Source organism: Hyalella azteca, unplaced genomic scaffold (genome assembly GCF_000764305.2).
Source record: "Hyalella azteca isolate HAZT.00-mixed unplaced genomic scaffold, Hazt_2.0.2 contig10310, whole genome shotgun sequence".
Taxonomy (NCBI): domain Eukaryota; kingdom Metazoa; phylum Arthropoda; class Malacostraca; order Amphipoda; family Hyalellidae; genus Hyalella; species Hyalella azteca.
This window is the reverse complement of record NW_025940355.1, coordinates 302,227-321,171: the sequence shown is the minus strand read 5'-3', so window position 1 is coordinate 321,171 and position 18,945 is coordinate 302,227. Positions and strand designations below refer to the sequence as shown.

The following is an 18,945-nucleotide window of genomic DNA, read 5'->3' as shown; positions in this document are numbered from 1 at the left end:
AAGTTATAGACAATAAATATATAACTGACCGAGCACTGGATCAAGTTCCGCGCACTGGATCAAGTTAAAGACAATAAATATATTACTGACCGAGCACTGGATCGAGTTAAAGACAATAAATATATTACTGACCGAGCACTGGTTCAAGTTAAAGACAATAAATATATTACTGACCGCGCACTGGATCAAGTTAAAGCCAATAAATATATAACTGACCGAGCACTGGATCAAGTTAAAGACAATAAATATATTACTGACAGAGTTTGATCGACAGACACTCACATGACACGGACAGTAATAGAGGGTCGCTGGCCCCTCTGCCCACGTCATTGGTGGCAATGCAGACGAAGCGACCGGAGTGTCGCGGGCCAACGTCACTCAACGTCAACGTCCGGTCCGCTATTAGGAAGCCCGACGTGTGGCTGGTCAAAGGAATGTCCTGGACACCGAAGGAATTTTGCTTAGATTAATTTTAATCACCATTATTCCCCCAAGCGAAAATACGAATATGAAAAGAAGCACACAAAAATTTCTTAAAAGAGAATTATAATAATTTTGACGCGAATTGCGAGCTGAAATGAAGGTAAACTTTTTCATCAGGAATCGTAAAGAATATAAAATATTTCAAAAAATGAGGTAACAAATGAGAGCAAATGATAGTGATAATTAATAAGAAGGCTGAATTATTGTATATTAAGAAGCATTAATCTTAAAAAAAACATTAAATTGTACGTCGGTAATTTGGAAGTGGAACAAAGCTCGTTGAATAATAATTTATGCATGAGTTATTGTAATAGAACGTTAATTAATGTTTACTAAAGCTGTTGTAGGCGGAGGTGTGTTGTAGATGGAGCAAAATGAAATGTCTTCTATTTTATTATTTTTTTTTGCTGGAACCAGGCGGTTTACTTAATGTTAATATAACATTGGGCTTTTCATAACAAATTTACAATAGCCAAAATTCAAATTGATTCCTAGCTCCACTAAGTTTTCATACAAGTGACTAACATTAAGTTGAAGATATATTTTTTAATTGTTGCGAATCGAGAATATTGTTGTTAAGTGTTACTTGTTAGCGAATTTTCTCATTTACGGAAAAAAATGCACTATATTATGCTCGCCATGTCCATCTGTCTGTCTGACCAGTCCGTCTGTCCGTCCCCTCCGTGACCTCAAGTTTTCGTCGACGAAAAAATGCGCTCTCTGTCACTCACTGCAGTGAATACTGAGTTATATTTTTTCATATTTATTCGCATGTATTCATTGAAATCTGAAAACTTTTTGAAAAAGTTATTAACATATGTTTCGCTATCTTTACATTATTAACATATTTGCGTTTGAATTAAATTATCAATGAAAAATGTTGCATGCACAGACGGACAGACGGACGGACGGACAGACAGACAGACGGACATGGCGAGCACAATAGTGCATAGTTGCATCAAGCAACTAATATTTTCTGGAATTTAGATATAAGATATTCATCATTTCAAGGCATAGAAGTAATAACGAAACCATGACAAGTTGGAAAAAATTTAAACATTAAATTAAAAATAACAAACTTATGAGTGTCTGGAAAGATTCTAACTAACTGGTCACAACCCGACAGACATTCACCAACTATTTTGTGGCATCAAACCAGCAATTCATACTTCGTTAATCAAACTCTTTTGCCCGCCCAAAAATACTTCAAATGCAGCAATAAAACTTCAAATGGAGGTATCTATCCGTCCAATAAATGAGATTTTTAACTGGTCACAACCCGACAGACATTCACCAACTATTTTGTGGCATCAAACCAGCAATTCATATTTCGTTAATCAAACTCTTTTGCCCGCCCAAAAATACTTCAAATGCAGCAATAAAACTTCAAATGGAGGTATCTATCCGTCCAATAAATGAGATTTGGTGCTGGACAAGCGTAAATAAAGAAAATTATTACAATTTGAATCACTTTACTATGATGAAACACTTCTCATTATCATAAGGCCAGTGGAGTACATATTCACGCAACTCTTTAAAAGCACTGTATTTACATTTCATTTCTAACTACATATTCAACACAGAAGTTCAAATTAATGAAAATGTTCTGGTTTACTTCATATTAATAAATTGGTTATTATGAACAGTAAAGCTCGAAAAGTCTGAGAAATTAATTTTGAATCCTTTTTTATATGCATCTGACTGCAAACTTCTATTATGATTATCGTCCGGATACTGCGAGCTCTAATGGTTTATTCGATTATGTATTTGATGAGAATGCGCAAGAAATTTTGTGTTTACTTTACGTTAAACAATAACGGTAAAAACGTTTTGCGCTTCTCGAAGCAGAATTCTGAAGATTTGTATTGAAATTCTGGAAGATTCCATAGCGAGTTTGCATGAATGACTTCTTGATAAAATTATATCATCTTCAGATGAAGATCACTCAGGACAGCGAAGTATGCGCCATTACTTTTTTTCTGTGACTTCTCGGGATCATTACCTTCTGTCTTTTAATTTTATGATCATTACCTTCATTGTATATGTACTCTTCATGATCATTAACTTTGTAGTCTATTATTTTTCTGTTGACCAATACCTCTTTGGTCTATTGCATCTCGAAACAGTTACCTCCTTTACCTAATACTTCTCACTAGGATTTCTTATTTATTATATAATTTCTCGTAACCATTAGCTCTTCTGTCTATTACTTTTCATGACTATTACTTTTTTCTATGTTTCTATCAGTCACCATTGCAATTTCTTTCACTTTTGACTGCATGTTATTTTCTCAATTGCCTAGCCAATGCGTCATTTGTCCATTATTTCCCGTTACCATCACTTCTTTCGTCCAGGTGACGTACTAACCATCACGTCATTTGTCTATTATTTCCCGTTAGGCAGTTACCATCACCTCTTTCGTCCAGGTGACGTACTAACCATGACGTCACTTGTCTATTATCTCCAGTTACATCACCTCTTTCGTCCAGGAGACGTACTAACCATAACGCCACTTGTCCATTAATTCCCGTTACCATTACCTCTTTCGTCCAGTTGACGTACTAACCATCACGTCATTTTTCTATTATTTCCCGTTACCATTACCTCTTTCGTCCAGGTAATGGTAACGGGAATCACATCATTTGTCTATTATCTCCCGTTACCATCACCTCTTTCGTCCAGGAGACGTATTAACCATCACATCATTTGTCTATTATCTCCCGTTACCGTTACCTCTTTCGTCCAGGTGACATACTAACCATCACGTCACTTGTCTTTTATCTCCCGTTACCGTTACCTCTTTCGTCCAGATGACGTAGGACGCTGGAGGCATGGCGTCCACCACGCAAGTGAGCTCAGCGGTCTGGCCCTCCGTCAGGTGATGTATCTTATACACCCGCTGGTCCCCGTGTCGGGACGGCGGATGAAGTTCTGGGTGTGTCTGCCGCAGCTCAGTCGGTGTATTTACCACATCCGTCTCACTCTGACGCAACTCCGGGTACATCTCTGTATATTTTCGCGGGACTTCTGAGTCTTCCATGTGTATTTCTGTCTGCGTTTGGAGCCCTTCTTTCTTCTGTGTTAGCTTTACTTCTGATTGCTCGTAGTTGGTTTCCGAGTCTGTTTGATGTGCTGAGTGTGTCTTTGAGATTTCCCGGTATGGTTGTTGTGATTTTTGGTGTATTCGTTTGCGGCTTCCATACGCTTGTTGATGCGTGTGTTTTGAATTGGGTTGGTCAAAGTGGGAGCTGAAAATAATTTTCACGGTTGGAGGGTCTGAAAATAGAAAATTTAAGGTTAATTTCAGAAGAAGCAATTCATTTATGAAGATAGACTAATATTTTTACAGTATTGAAATAGCTAATGAATATAATAAATATTAATAGAGGTTTTATGTTCATATTGCCACTAGATTTCATGCGTGCTGTATGTAAGTCAGTGCTCTAATTATTTACGAACGTAATTAAATAGGTTGGCATTTTGAAATATTCCTGTTTTATGTTGTATAGAAATCAATAAAGGTGTTACAATGAAAATAATACAGGCATTCATAGCTATTTAACTCAATTAATAAAATTTTGTATGACTCACAACCCATATTATTTAGAATTTGTTTGGCACTGTTTGATTTGTAATTAATTCCTTAATTCGCGGATTAATTAATTCCATTAATTAATGCTGAGAGAAACATTTTCTTCGTTTTAGTTTCTGTTGAATTAAAATATTAATTATGTTCGCTAAAATGAAATAAACATTTTGAAACCTTTACGACAACAAGTTATTCTTAAATTTATCAGAAAATAAGAGCTCTTACGGAGCGGAGGCTATGACGTCAGAGGATTTAGAATGAAATTGTTTGTTCATCTTATAAAAGATTCACTATAAGTAAACGCAAGACATCCTTCAAACAACTTATGTTGATTATAGATACATGCTGGGGAATCAAATTTGCATATTCTATGCAATAATATTTAAAGACATAGTTATAATGCTTTAAATGATCAAAGCTCCTGTCAGTAATGCACTGATTTTTACACTATTAATTTGAAAATAAAGCTCAGCAAAAAATTGCATCGGCTACAGGTTTACAATTATGCTTTAGATATAAAATATGTTAATTATAATTATTATATCTCAAAACAAATAAATTCCCTAACAAACAGCAGAGTTTGACCTATTTTCTTAATAAAAATGTAAGTCAAGATGCTATATTATATCTTCGTATTTGCTGGCACTAATCCAATACAATTGAATTAATTGTATGGGTTGTTTGAGTTCCTGTGTGTTGAATCCCAACACAATTCCTGTGTAATTGTGAAAGTTCTTTACACAGATACCGATACTCGGAACATAGCTACATTACATGGCGACTAAGTTTGTATCTCTTTTGTATGTGATGCCGCGTTTGATATTATAGGATATGTTGCCAGTTTGCTTTGACCACAACTTTTGCGAGTCTCGTGTCGCCTTAGGTAAGTGTTCTCCATTCGTCTTTTCAAATGATTTGACAGATCCGGAGTGCGATCATGAATAATGAATGAGTGTGTGTCGCGATCAAAATGAATGCTGAATGTGATGGCACAACCCACAGAAGTTTGCTGTTTGTGTGAGGTTCGTATTGTGTTATTCCCGCGAAGGTTTGACGAGTGATTCTCAATTTCCAGTAATGTTGACTTTGCTAAAAAGGTACTTAATGTATGGATATATCCGCTTAAATATCCGATAGAAAAAAATTAATCATCAATATAATCAGATGCTGTCGTCACTTTGGATATAGTGAATTGTAACGCGAATATTATATACAGCCCTTTAATAATTAAAAACGTCTGTTGATGTATTTAATGGCTATTTTGCGTTTTAAATAGTATTTTTAGTTGAAAAAAACATATATAGACAATAAAATTTAAATTAGATTACCTAATCATTAAAAACAAAACTTGAGTATCATTTTTGGACATCATAATAAAGAATTGCGCTAATTTCATTCTGCAATTAAATATGCCCACATGGCGAATGTAATAAAAAGTCACTCTTACGCAAGAATAAAAAAAATAGAATAAAATGAAAATAAATGTGTTAGATGCACCAGAACTTAATGAATTGCAAATAAAAAAAGAATCTGAAGGGTGAACATTCAGTTCTAGAAAAAAACAACTATCAAACATATACTAAGAAACTGAAGCAAATAATTCTATTTCACATTTGTCTCTAGTTCTGTTTGAAAAGATTGTGTTCTCAATCAAAAATGCAAACTGCTGTTATCGTTTTGGGAGATCCAGTATTGTATTTCTGTGTAGTTTTACGTGCATTGAAGTTTTCTAGAAACTCTATATTGATTTTGTATAAAAAAGTGCATACGTCGGTGTAGTAATAACCGATTTGCCATCATCGTTTTTATCGTACTAAACTCAACTACAAACAAAAAATTATAATAATTTAAAAATCCTCCAGAATTATTTCATTATAAATACAATAATGTAATTTTTTTAATTAATTCGCTCTCCTTTACAATTGGTTTATGAAAAATCTGTAAAATGTATGACAAGTCGAATATAAATAATAATAATGCCTCTAATTTCATTATGAAATCTAGACGTTTTGTACTGCTCTCTTCCGCACCTTATTCTTCACAAAATTTACACAAAATTTTATGACTTAATGACTTAATGTTTAATGACTTAATGTTTTAGGTAACATTTTTAATTGCCATTTGGCACTCAATAAATTTTCAATTCATTTATTGCTGGAGTTTTTGTTGTGCAACGTTGAAATTCTATAAGACATTTTTGAGGAATGTTTTCAGACCTGAAAGTTGCATGATAAAGTTCACTAGTGGAAGGTAATTAAAAACGGCGTTCTGAGAATACCATGATACTGTAAGATTTTTGGCATACCATAAGCTATTAAAATTTTCAATTCCCTTTTAATTTTTGACTCTAATTGTCAAATGATGATACTGTCCCCGAGAATTGATGATTTTTCACTGTATGAAATCCACAATAGGTGTTAGTGATGAAAAATAGTCATTTTTTGCCAACAGCTTACGCTTACTGAGAAATGAGTATACATATATGACGAAGGACGAAGTCCTCGAAATTCGGGAATCATTTCATTATAAAACATTTAAGGTATACCTATATAGTTTACAAATTCATGTAGTAAAAATTATGCTCAATGAATTGTACCATTTGCTCAGTTTTAAATCTCACCATCGCTTTCTATTACGATTATAAAAAACACCGATATTCTTAAAGACAGTGGTTTTCATAATATATTTCATAACATAATTTTGCATTGTTAATGAAATTTGCCCAAAGGCTTAGAATTTTTACATTTAGACAGAAATATTTTTTAAAATTTTTTGCAGCTCCAACGTACGTGGGCGGTATTAAATTCATGGAGCATACAATCTTCGAAACCGTATTAATTGTATATTGGGCTATATGATTTGTGTTTGGTTCTATATTTAATATTATATTGTAAGCTATAGAACAAAAATAAAATATTATTATTATTATTCAGATTCTGCCAAGTATATCAGTGCGTTCCGGTGCAGCTCCACGACAGACCTGTCGGTGTTCCCTCGTTTCCTTCCCTCACTTTATCGAAAAGATTGAAGGCCGTGCGTGCTCTACCAGGCATTCTTAGGCTCACAGATATTCTTTTACGCCAACTTATGGCTTCCATGTAGACAATAGATTATTTATAGCGCGCCTAGGATGATAATATTGCAAACATTGATGTATTTTTGAGGGCAGAGTGTTGACTCTAAATTTTATTAATGTATAATGAAACTCGAGTTATGTTATTATTCATCTCCTATAATAATTCTGTTATTTAAAAATTCTTTAGTGGGGTTCTGCCGTTATTCGAATATGATAAACATTTGCAGCTTTGTTTAATGATGAAACGGCATAGAAGCCTATATTTAACGTCTAATATTAAACAGACGAAGCCAAAGAAGGCTACAAATTTTTATGAGTAAATGAAGTTAAAAAAATTGAATGGGTAATGTTGTCCAAATATCTATGCACTTTGTCGCCCATAGCCCTCACAGCTTACAGACATAGCAATTGTTTTTTAGGGCCAAACTGGGTCAGGACGGCCCGTAAATGGTGTTATATGTATTTAGGAAATTCAGAAATTGTAATATGTGTATTAAGGAAATACGGAAATTGTAATATGTGTATTAAGGAAATACAGAAATTGTAATATGTGTATTAAGGAAATACAGAAAATGTAATGGCATTTGGACAATTACCCTTTCATTTATCTGAGTAACTTATCTGAGTAACTCAGATAAGTAACTTACTCGGAGCATTCAGCAAGAGAGACTTACATGCTACGCGCACCACAGCGCTCGTCGTTATCGTTGAGTGTGGGAGCTCTTCGTTAGCAGCGATGCAGGTGACGTTGCTGCCATCGTCCTGACGACGAGGCTTCAATATCGTCGTCACGCTGCTCACGTTGCCCCCGTTCGTCACCTGGGTCATGAATAATTATATATTTAAAAAGATATGAATAAATAATGGAGAGAAATTCTTAAAATATGGAAAAATTATTTACTTTGTCGTTGCCTTGCCGGTATTTGCGGAGGATATTGCGAAGACATTTAGTAAGGCTAACAGACATTACGTTCAATATTCGAGTGTTTTGTTGAACAATTCTACGTAAACAATTTTAATGATTTCATTTGATGGTTTGTTCTCAAGTTGGAGGCACTTGATTTGATTCTTTTCGCTCAAATTTTAATTAACCCGTAGAGTTTTAGATGCCCATTTGTGCTTATAGAAGTTGTCACTCTCGACCGAACCAATTGCACTGGCAATCCCCGTGAGTTTAATTAAACTCTTTAATAATGAATTTACTTGCAAAATGAGGTTATAGACAGTGTTTCCTCACTAATTTTTAAGGGTTTACACGGGAATTTCTGTGTTAGGGTTTTCGGCGCTCGAATTTCAGCCCTATTTTGAGAATGCGCATTTTTTCACGGGGGACCCTGGAATACGAGCAGTTCTTGTGCGAAAAATTTGTTCATTCTGTGGTACTTTTATAGGAGTTTTGCTAGTGGCAGTCGCACAGTATCGGTCGTAACGAGAACTTATGTCGTAAGGGGTCAAGCACGAACAAGTTACGATCGAGAAGCACGTCGAGCTTCTATAAAGCGTAGCATGGCAAAACGAATCCGGTAGAGAGCGCCACTTCAGACGAGTGTAACGAAGATCTCCTTCATCTCTCCTATGAGTCTTTTATTCCAATGAGCCACAGGACTCTGGCCCTGGGCCTGTGTAAGAATAGTCCTTCGGGGCCACAACCTCATAACTTTCCTTGATGAGGCCCCGTGGCCGCAGAGAGGCCACGGTCTCAGTAACTCAAGTCACCGGCCTCTGATATTCATCGTCATCGGAGGTAAATCTCGACGACTGAATTTTTACTCCGAGGCATCAAATTCCACTCAATAGAGGCAAGGAAGGAGATTGCGATGTTGATTCTAATGATGAAAACTTGTTGACTTAGTTTCTTTCTGAAGGCCACAGGGGATTTTGGCTCGGGTGGACCACGAAGGGATCTCGGGTGGACCAACTCTACTGGCGATGGAATCGAATATAGTGGTGGAACAAATCGATTAGTAATACAAAGAATAGAGTGGTGCTGGATAAAGTCGTTGACTGTGCATCAAATCGGCTGTTTGTTTACCGAATCGCCTGATAGAGGAGCAAATAGACCGGTGTTAGCACAAATCGAGTGGTGGTTCAAATCGATTACTGCATGGTGGACCAAAGAGACAAATGGTGGAACAAATGGACTGATGGAGATAAAATGAGATTAATCGGTTGTTGACTGACTCGATTGATCGTGGACCAAATAGACTGGTGGTGGAACGAAATTTTGTTTGTGGCTGTACAAATCTACGGGAGCTGGACTAAATTGACCACCACTGACGACGTGTCGAAAACTACACAGTACATATTTTTCTATAAAAGGAATTGATTTTATTGTATTATAGGCAAATTTTATTCGATGTCCTCAGGAAGAATTGTTTTGTAAATAACGATACGGATCTTTGGAAGCACAGTAGGATAACCAAACAATCCTATATGAATAACGATACTTATTTTCAAATACAATTATTGCAGGCTCTATTGAAGGAAAAAATGGCACACTAAAATATTCGGAACTACTTTTAGCAACGCATTTGGCGCAAAAAGCATCAAGAATATCCTATTAATAATTAATATTAGCATAGCATAGCATAGCATAGCATAGCATGAATCGACGCAGATGATTAGGCCGACGAGGGCCTGTCGTCGAGTCTCGTCGTCTTGCATTCAAACAAACTGCTAAAAAAATGGCCACGTGGCCACGTCAAGTCAAAAAAATTCGCAACGTGCGCTCCCTAAGAGCGCCCAGTCCGATTGTCCAGTGGTCGCACTCTGGTGGGAGGCTCCTCCACACTGAACATATAACTTGTCTGTCTGTCCGTCCGTGACTTCACGCTTTCGTCGACGAGAAAATGCGCTCTCTGTCACTCATTGCAGTGAGTACTGAGTTATATTTTTTTTACCCTGTGTTTGTATGTAAAACAGAGATAAAGCGAAACATATTTACGAACGGAACTGAATCTCGAAATAGTTATTAATTGCAATTGTGGCAAGTAAACTGCAGAGACACTGTAAGTCTGTGATCGTCCTGGACATGTGCAAGCGATGTGAGTTTGAGACAACGCTTTAATCATGGAAGCGGTTTCGTCCACAAGTACGCCATTATCTAACATTATTTATTACGGTACCATTGGAGTAGAACGTTCGGTTCAGAAGCTCTCGTCTTTGCAGACAACCACCTCAATCTGTTCAGTGCAATTATCTGCACTGCACCTATGGGTAATTTAAAAGCAAAAAAAAAAATGCCCGGCGGATTTATTATATTGAAACGTTCGAAACTCCGATTGAAACATTCGGAGACCGTCTCCCTCGTTCAATAGAAAAGAAATAGAAGAATAACAGAAAATTGCTTTTCAATAGAAAAAAATAGCAAGAAGTTCACTAGAAAAGAAGAACAATATCAGTAAAAATCAAAGTATACACCAAGAAACTTATGAGTATATGCGATGTTAGGGGATCAAATGTTTGATTAAATATAAGATCAGTATTTCTCATTTAGATATTTAGTCACAGAGACGTGACCTCGAGTAGGAATGCGTTATACAATGTCATTCTGATTTGTGATTCCACCACAGATCGAGGTCAATTAGTTGTGTTTACTTCTGTGTTTGTCTGACCCGTTTTGTTCAGTGGTGTTTTAAGCGATCGTGAATATTCTCTATTTTATTATTCTTTTCTTGTGTAATCCGTGCTGGATTTGTGTTATGTTTGCTTTCCCAGAAAGCTATGAAACTCAGATTTAGATAGATTCACGTTTAAAGTCGCCCTCAAGTAAACGTACGGTATTTGTATTTTTGGTTTTGCACTTGAAGTTAGGTTGCTTGAAATATTATTATTCTATATTCACTCAGTTTTATTCATCATACTCTTTGATAGCAAGATTTTACCATTCGATACTTGACGAACTACTGCACTCCTTGGAGCATTGCATGCTGCATGAGTTAAACATGTTCAATTAAAATCAATTGCATTTCTAAAGTGACTATATTTCACTTTGTTCCTGTTAAGTGGTATATCTTTGGTTTCCAGTAAAAAAAATGATACGATTTAATCTTCCATCTTTTGCTTGCAAGATATGATATTTTGCAAAATTTATCGGAAGTGGAACTTGAGAATTTATTTTTCCTCTTCACAATGTAATACGACACATCTTTTCCATCAACTAATACATCATTTCCACCAGATCAAATATTCAAATTATAGGCAATTTTACCGGTTTAAAAAATGAAAAAAATTTTATTTTTCTCAGAAGTAATTTTAATTTTGTTCAAATGGTTTATTCGATTTTTTCATGTTCATAAACACAAAAAAGTAAATTTTTCAAACTTCTTTGTTGAGTTGCACATGTTAATTTCAATCAGATTCACAGTGAAACAACAAAAGAGTTAATATTGCCACACCACAAGCAGCAGCCATTCTTATTCCATGCATAAAGCAACATAGGTAGTGCGTAGCTCATTAATGCAGAGGCGGTCTCCCGAGGCTCCCCGAGGCTATTTACACTGGTCGCTTTCTGGTTTCATTAGAACTTGGGAAAAATTTCGAGGTTTTAATTATGAAGAAGTCATACAATGAAACTCTTGGATAAGATAAGCCATAAAGCTGGATCATCTCGATTTTAATTAGATGACGACTGAATAGAAAACGTCGACAGGACATGCTTGTTTTGCTCAATGAACCCAAAAAAATACGAAAAAATATACGATTTTTCAAAAGACGTCATTGGGCTCTTTTACTTTCGGAAAATAAGAATTAACGTGTGAGATAGTCGATTATTAAATAACTTACTGTAATAGATGAAATTAACGGAATGAGAATTAATTAATATAGTTTGAATTTCATTTGGCGAATTTACTTACCGATTCTTTTTCGACGATAAGACACTCCATATTTAGTGGATTACGCATAGAACATATTTCTGATTTATCCGGTGGAAATTGTGATAGTGAAAATTTCACATGTTACTCAATCAACCCTCATATCTTGAGATAACTAAGATATCAAAAATCAACCAAAATCACTTAAAAATCAAAGAAAAAAATGATAACCATTGTATTTTGCATTTAAATTAAAATTAAATGATATGATGATCTCCGGTCAAAATCCATCAAAATTTTCAATTTAAACTGCATGAAAGATTTGTTGAATTGCCTTTGCACTTGGAACATATAAATATAAACAACTCTGATCATCCCAGGAAGCCTGTAGATTTGTTATCTCGTTGAAAACAGTGCTACTCTCAGATGGCATTGTCCCAGTAAGTCCTCAGAACTGAGTTATTATTACTCATACATATTTAGGTAGGGAGAAATCGTTTAAATTGTTATTTCACTGTTTAATGTTGACATACTATTACTCACTAATTATAATGATTATCATAGTAACTATAATTTACGGTTATAATTGTTACTATATTGTTAAATAATTTACTACATTTTGCGTTATTCCGCTGAGGCTTTTGATAAAAAAAGATGAAATGTAACATTACTACATACCGTTTGGTTGATGCTTGTTAGTCTTTCCAATTAATGTAGGAACAGAAGCATTACTACTCACAGTTCGGGTGATCCTGGTGAGTCTTTTTAATTAATGTCGTTACAGAAGCATTACTACTCACAGTTCGGGTGATCCTGGTGAGTCTTTTCAATTAATGTCGGAGCAGAAGCATTACTACTCACAGTTCGGGTGATCCTGGTGAGTCTTTTCCCTCTCCAGCGCAGGGTCAACAGCGCTGGTGGGTGGGAGCCCTCAGCCGTGCAGCGCACCACCACCTCGGTTCCCTCAAGGACTGGATTCGGAATTTCGTGAAGCCAAATTCTCACGGGAGGCACTGATGACATGCGCAGAATTTTTAGAGACCATGAATGAATTTACACGAATTTTTTTCATAATTACAATCTTCCGTATCGGTAGAGGAGGTGTTGTTTTGAGGCATGACACAATCGTATAAATGGTTAATTAAGGTTTTGTAAGCGGTATCTAAGCGATAAGCAAGCGCTTTTTATTTTCATAGAAATGAACGTGATATATAAGTTCATAAACATTCTTCGTATGTTTATGAACGCAGGTGCCAAATTCTGGCGTCAGGCGCCAAATTCTGGCGTTTAACATAATTTGGATTCAGAAATTAACTTAGGAGTTTTAGAGAGTTTCCATTTATTACGCATATTTTTAAGATAAAGTTTCGCAATTGTCTCTCGGACATAGCTGGGCATGGCTTGTTTGTTTGAAAACATTTGTTATAAAATGATATACGGTAGACTTACAATCAAAGTTCACTCTAGGGTGTACCATTAATGATTAAAAGTGACTCCAACCACAAATTCTGTTCGATATGTTAACGGTTAATCAAATTTGTATTAAATGCACACCAATAACACTTACAAAAATTCTACGATCAAAATCTACGCAAATATCCATTGCTGTCTTAAATCGAGCCTCTGCTAAAACCGAAGCAGGATTGTGCGCCGCAAATATGGAGTCAGCCGCCAATTTTTTCAAGTAGGTATGCCAAGCAATATTGGTTGTGGACTGACGCAATGAGGAGAGATTTTATTTTCTTACTACACGAAAAATTCTAAATAATATACTTTCTACAATTCTATGCTTGAATGCCCTTTTAATAGAATTTTTGTAGGTCACAGGATGAGTTCAGATATCAATACTTTACTGACAGCATGTGGGAAAAATTCCCGCAATTTTCATAGAATGATTCATTGCAATCGGTATCCACATTGACAGTGTTCAATGAAACTCAATTTCTTTTTCATCTTTTTTTTCTCATTCACATTCAATGCGTTGAGTAGATGGCATTCGCTAATCCCTTTATGATTTTTAAATCAAATTCAGGAGCGGCGTCCGCTATCGACCCTCTCACAAAAAATTATTCAAGTCCACACAAAATCTTAACTGAAAGCGAAAAATAATGTTTATATAGTGTCAGTATTCAGCAAAATTTTTACGTCTACACACAATATAACCCATCAACAAACAAATAATACATCAAAAAACATTTAATCGATACCCAAACTGGGTATCTATATTATATTATATTATATTATATTATATTATATTATATTATATTATATTCATTAACTATTTGTCTCAGCTAAACAATTCGTAAGACTCACGCGTGATGTTGAGCACGACGGCCGTGGTGCGGCTAGGGACCGTGACGGCCTGTACAGGGGACGGTGTAGACGCTTGGCAGATCACCGGCACGTTCAGCATGGCGCGGTGGGCGACCAGCGTTATGGTGCTGCTGGCGCCGCCCCTCTTCTTGTTTTCATCTAGAGCCTCGGTTTCATTTTGGAAGAATTTCTTATGAGCGAAAGCGGAGACATTTGATTTCACTGAAATATTCGTTTGTGAATGAGATGGAGTCGGATTTGAGGTTAGTTGATGTTTTGAGCTGAAAGTTCGTTCAGTAAAAGGGTTATTAATAAAATGAGAAGCGATATGGACTTGAGAAATATCATTTCTCTTTACTTTGTTCTGGTTCGTTGGATAGCGTTTATCGAGTGAGCGTAAAACCCTCTTTGTTTGAGAATATTTCTTACTCCTCCCACTCAGAGTTCTTTCACCATCAATTTCCATGAATTCATTCGGTTTTTTAACAGTAGAGTTTCCAGTGTCTCTCTTAGTAGTTGCTGTATTAATTTCGAAGTTATTATATCTGGTATGTGGATCCTCTATATTTCTTAAGTTTGTATCATCCTGTATTTTACCTAACTCTTTTTCCGATCGCTCATCTTTATTCAAATGCAAAAAACTTGCTTGTCTTTTCTGATGATGAAGTGGTTTTTTGCTTGCATAATAATTTCTTTCCTTAGAATCTAGACTTTTTGTGGCAGACCGCACCATTTTACCACCAACTTTTTTAGTTTGGGCCATCTCATTTCTATCGTCCAGGCGCTCGCGGTCTTCATCAACGCTGTTAAGGAACCTGATGTTATAATGTTCATCTGGTTCACTATCACCAGCATCATGAAAAAAATCAAGACATTTCTCAAAGTTCTTCACAGAGATCATGTGAAGTCCTCCTATATTATGTCCATACATATCACTGTTCCCGGTAAACGCTTCATCGTTCAACGCCACTTCTCCTACTTCAGATTTATCAGAGTTCCTATTGAGACGCGAAGCATTTCCAGGCGCGACAGAAACTTTCTCGCCTTCGCTGAAGTCGCCGGCATTCGCCTGCAGCTGTTTGCCTGCTCGCCACCAAGATATGGAAGGGGTCGGTCGCCCGCCTGTCGCCTGACACGTAACGTGTACGTAGGATCCTTCCTTCACAGGACCTAAGATCCCTGAGCTCACTTCTTGGCCTCTCCAGAGCAGGGATGGCGTTTCTGGTGGCACTATACAATGATGAAGTTAGTAATGGTAATGGTAATGGTAGTAGTAATAGTAATAGTAATAGTAATAGTAATAGTAATAGTAATAGTAATAGTGAGAGTAATGGTAATAGTAATAGTAATAGTAATAGTAATATTAATAGTAATGGTAATAGCAATGGTAATAGTAATAGTAATAGTAATAGTAATAGTAATAGTAATAGTAATAGTAATAGTAATAGTAATGGTAATAGTAATAGTGAGATTAATGGTAATATTAATAGTAACAGCAGTTATGATGACGGTGTTGATAAGGCAAAATCTAGCCCAATCAATCATTTCTCCAATTTTGATGCTCCTAATGTTTTTTTCAAAAGAACAACCATGCTATTGATAAATGAAAAATAGTGGGTTGTCATAAAAATATTTGTTTGTTATTAAGCAGGAAGCATCATCGATTCCGGAGTTTAAAAAACAATCAAAACATAATGAATCAATCAAGTCCTTATTCCGAAACTAATCGCCAATAGCATTTTTGAACTTCATTCTATTTGGAATTTTTCGAGACTTAAGAACATGCTATATTACATATTTTCAATCCCTAAATCACCGTGCTGATTTATACACACCAATGTATTGGTGAGTGCAATATATTATATGCACAATAGTTATTCAATGCACTCGTATTTGGAATACTCACGAACGACGTAAAGTTGTACTGTGCTGTAGGAAGTAGGTGCTCTACGATATTCAACCCTGCATGTGAATGCTCCATGATCTGCAGATCGTACGTCAGATAAAACCAGCGCCCCCAAAATGTTGCTATTGTCATACACTTCATTTCCCTGGATCTCGGCCACCATCCCTTCCAATATGAAATTTTTGTCCCTCGTAATCGAATGCCCCATTCGATTTTCAATGGAGTGAGAATCCAAGTCCGATCTACTTTTTCTCTTTCCCGATCTTCTTTTTGAGGGACCCGAAACACTGTTCGAACGAGGTTGCGTATTTCCGACCATCGAGGTAATGTTGGTCTGTGGTGGAGTTTGGCTGAAATTTAATGCTTGTTTAGGTTTGTGGTAATCACCGGATTGAGATACGAAGCTTAACATGTGCGGTAAATGACGAATGTGCGCGATTCTTCGATGTGCATTTAACTGGAAGAGAGTATGGAATGGAGGAAGTGTTGTATTTGCCTTCTCAGGCAAATTTAGGCCTTCGCGAACATTTTTTCGATTTGCTGGAAAAGTTTTGCTGTGTTTTGAAGTATTTGCAAAGTCATCGTCGTAGCCAATTTCTTCTGCAATGAATTTACTTGTATCGCCTTGCCCTTCAACATTCGCGCCTTTCAGACGCCCAAGATTTCCCTTGTAAACACTCGATGCGTTATTGATACTTCTATTATCACCGAAAACTTTCTTTCCAGATACCGATTTCTGGTAACTCAGCTCTAGCTCAGAATTTCGAATTGTTTCTTTTTTTCTTCGTCTTTTGGGGACTGGAGCCGCAGTGGTGACGAGGCCGGGTTGAGGAAAGACCAAAAATTTGGCTCTTGGTCCCAAAATGTCGGAATCTTTCCAGTGCTCGCCGTCCAGCCAAGAGCCGTCACGAGTGTCGTAACTGCAGGCAAAAAAATCAGAAAATATGTATTATCAAACTGATACCCAGATGTTATGATAGAATTAACTCAATGGATTGTTATGGGTGATTGCACTTACATTCCTACATTAATTCTGTGGTTTTCATATCATTGACCTGTAAACGGGTTCGGTGTAGCTGTGTCGGTACCACAGCAGCAAGGTAGGTTGGTCGCCGGAGATCCTCAAACCACCGCCGCATGGTAGCACCACTTCGCCTCCTTCTTTTGTGTACACAATTCTTGGGCTCAGGCCTGGCAAAGTAAAATTGTTGCTGTAAGAAATTTTTTACGGAGCATACTTCTCCCATGCACATCATAATATTTGGGCCTGTTAGGTAGAACCAGAGTGGACGAGCTTAGGCAAAACTCAGCCTCTAATCAGAACTCGCCCTAGATTGTTCACCAATTTTAAACCAATACAATCATCTCCGAGTTTTCATTCCAAACAGTCCTCCGAACAAAGAGCCATATTCTGTACAGTTGCCATAAAAATCTATGCACTCAGCTGAAGATATGAGTTAAACTTAGTACAAATACCGAGGACCCTCTGCTCCTTATGTGGGTTATCCTGACCCAGTTTGTCCCGGAAAAATAGACGAGCTGCATTCACTCTTTGCTTGTACAGGTGGTAAAAATGTGTATCGCTTTTCTGACACATGACCAATTAATTAGTCTGAGTGTGTAATTTTGAACATTAAGAGGTCAATTATTCGCAAAAACAGCTTGTCTTTCAATATATTTACGGCTTTTAATAGAACCTTAATGTAAGCTTATAAATAATGCCAATCAGAAAGAAAATCCGGAAACGAAGATAATTTTTTAAATGAAACTTTCTAGTTAAAGAGAACATAGGAGCATACACAAATAAGAATGGTGTATTAATTGATAATGTAACTAAGTTGGGCAACTTGTTAGGCAATGATTCTCAGGCTTAATTTTGTTGAAGATAGTTCTAATTTGAAGTATTTTACAAAATGTATTTGATGAAATTCATCACCTTCGCTGTTTAAAGAACTTTAAATTTCAGACGACAAGATATCCAGATTTTGAGTATTATTTTTTTCAAATACATGCGACATTTTGCAGATACAGAAAACATTTTTACTAGATTACTGTAAAATGTTATTAAAAGCTACAGTGTCATGTATGAATTTGAGATTTGCTATTTGCATAGCAACTATTATGTATTTTAGAATAACAAGTTTAACACGCCAAAGAAGCTAAGGAATTTTTTCTTGAAACATTGATTATGTATTTTCAAGTATATATTTTTAAAGCACAAATCTCTTTCTAAATCATGCACACTAAAAGAGAACTTTCGGACCTCAGTTAACTTCATGGTTTAAAAATCAGTCTGCATAGACATAATTATTTATTACACAGCTTTTAATTTTCTCATAGCTCTATCCAGGAAAAGAATGTTGCAGATAATAAGAGCAGCGAAGCGTCCAAATGTCCTGTTTGAAAATTATTGCCAATCAATGACCTGCAATTGTCGGCCAGTAATCGGTCTTTCAGTTGCCACCTCAAAGGTTCATTGCGATTGGAGGGCACCATTGAAATGCGCGACTACTTCGTAAATTTGAAACACGGAAGCGACCCAGCAAATGGATTGCTTTTTGCTGCAATAAAATGAGTGGCAATCAATATTCCTGCGGGGAGCTGATTTGCCGAAAGTTTTAAAAAATTTGCAAAATACGGATCGGGAAATCCACACTCCGCTGTAAATGCCTGGATGTCGAGTAACAATTCGAGAACAGAGAATGAAATTAAAATATATGAAACACCTGGAGTGTAATCATCAACCCGGAGAGATTACACATTG

At 36.2% G+C, this 18,945-nt stretch overlaps 1 protein-coding gene across 1 annotated transcript in view; it reads right to left on the bottom strand.

Annotated features, from left to right (window-relative positions):
* The window catches only part of LOC108679478, a 72,048-nt gene that overhangs the window by 9,951 nt on the left and 43,152 nt on the right, over positions 1–18,945 (bottom strand). Inside the window, exons 2-8 of the mRNA XM_047882376.1 lie at positions 17,237–17,372; positions 16,182–17,101; positions 14,276–15,505; positions 12,824–12,975; positions 7,823–7,967; positions 3,281–3,759; positions 283–439 (exon numbers count right to left, since the gene is read on the bottom strand). Of these exons, the coding sequence (XP_047738332.1) occupies positions 283–439; positions 3,281–3,759; positions 7,823–7,967; positions 12,824–12,975; positions 14,276–15,505; positions 16,182–17,101; positions 17,237–17,372 (3,219 nt within the window). The remainder of the gene's footprint in view (positions 1–282; positions 440–3,280; positions 3,760–7,822; positions 7,968–12,823; positions 12,976–14,275; positions 15,506–16,181; positions 17,102–17,236; positions 17,373–18,945) is intronic.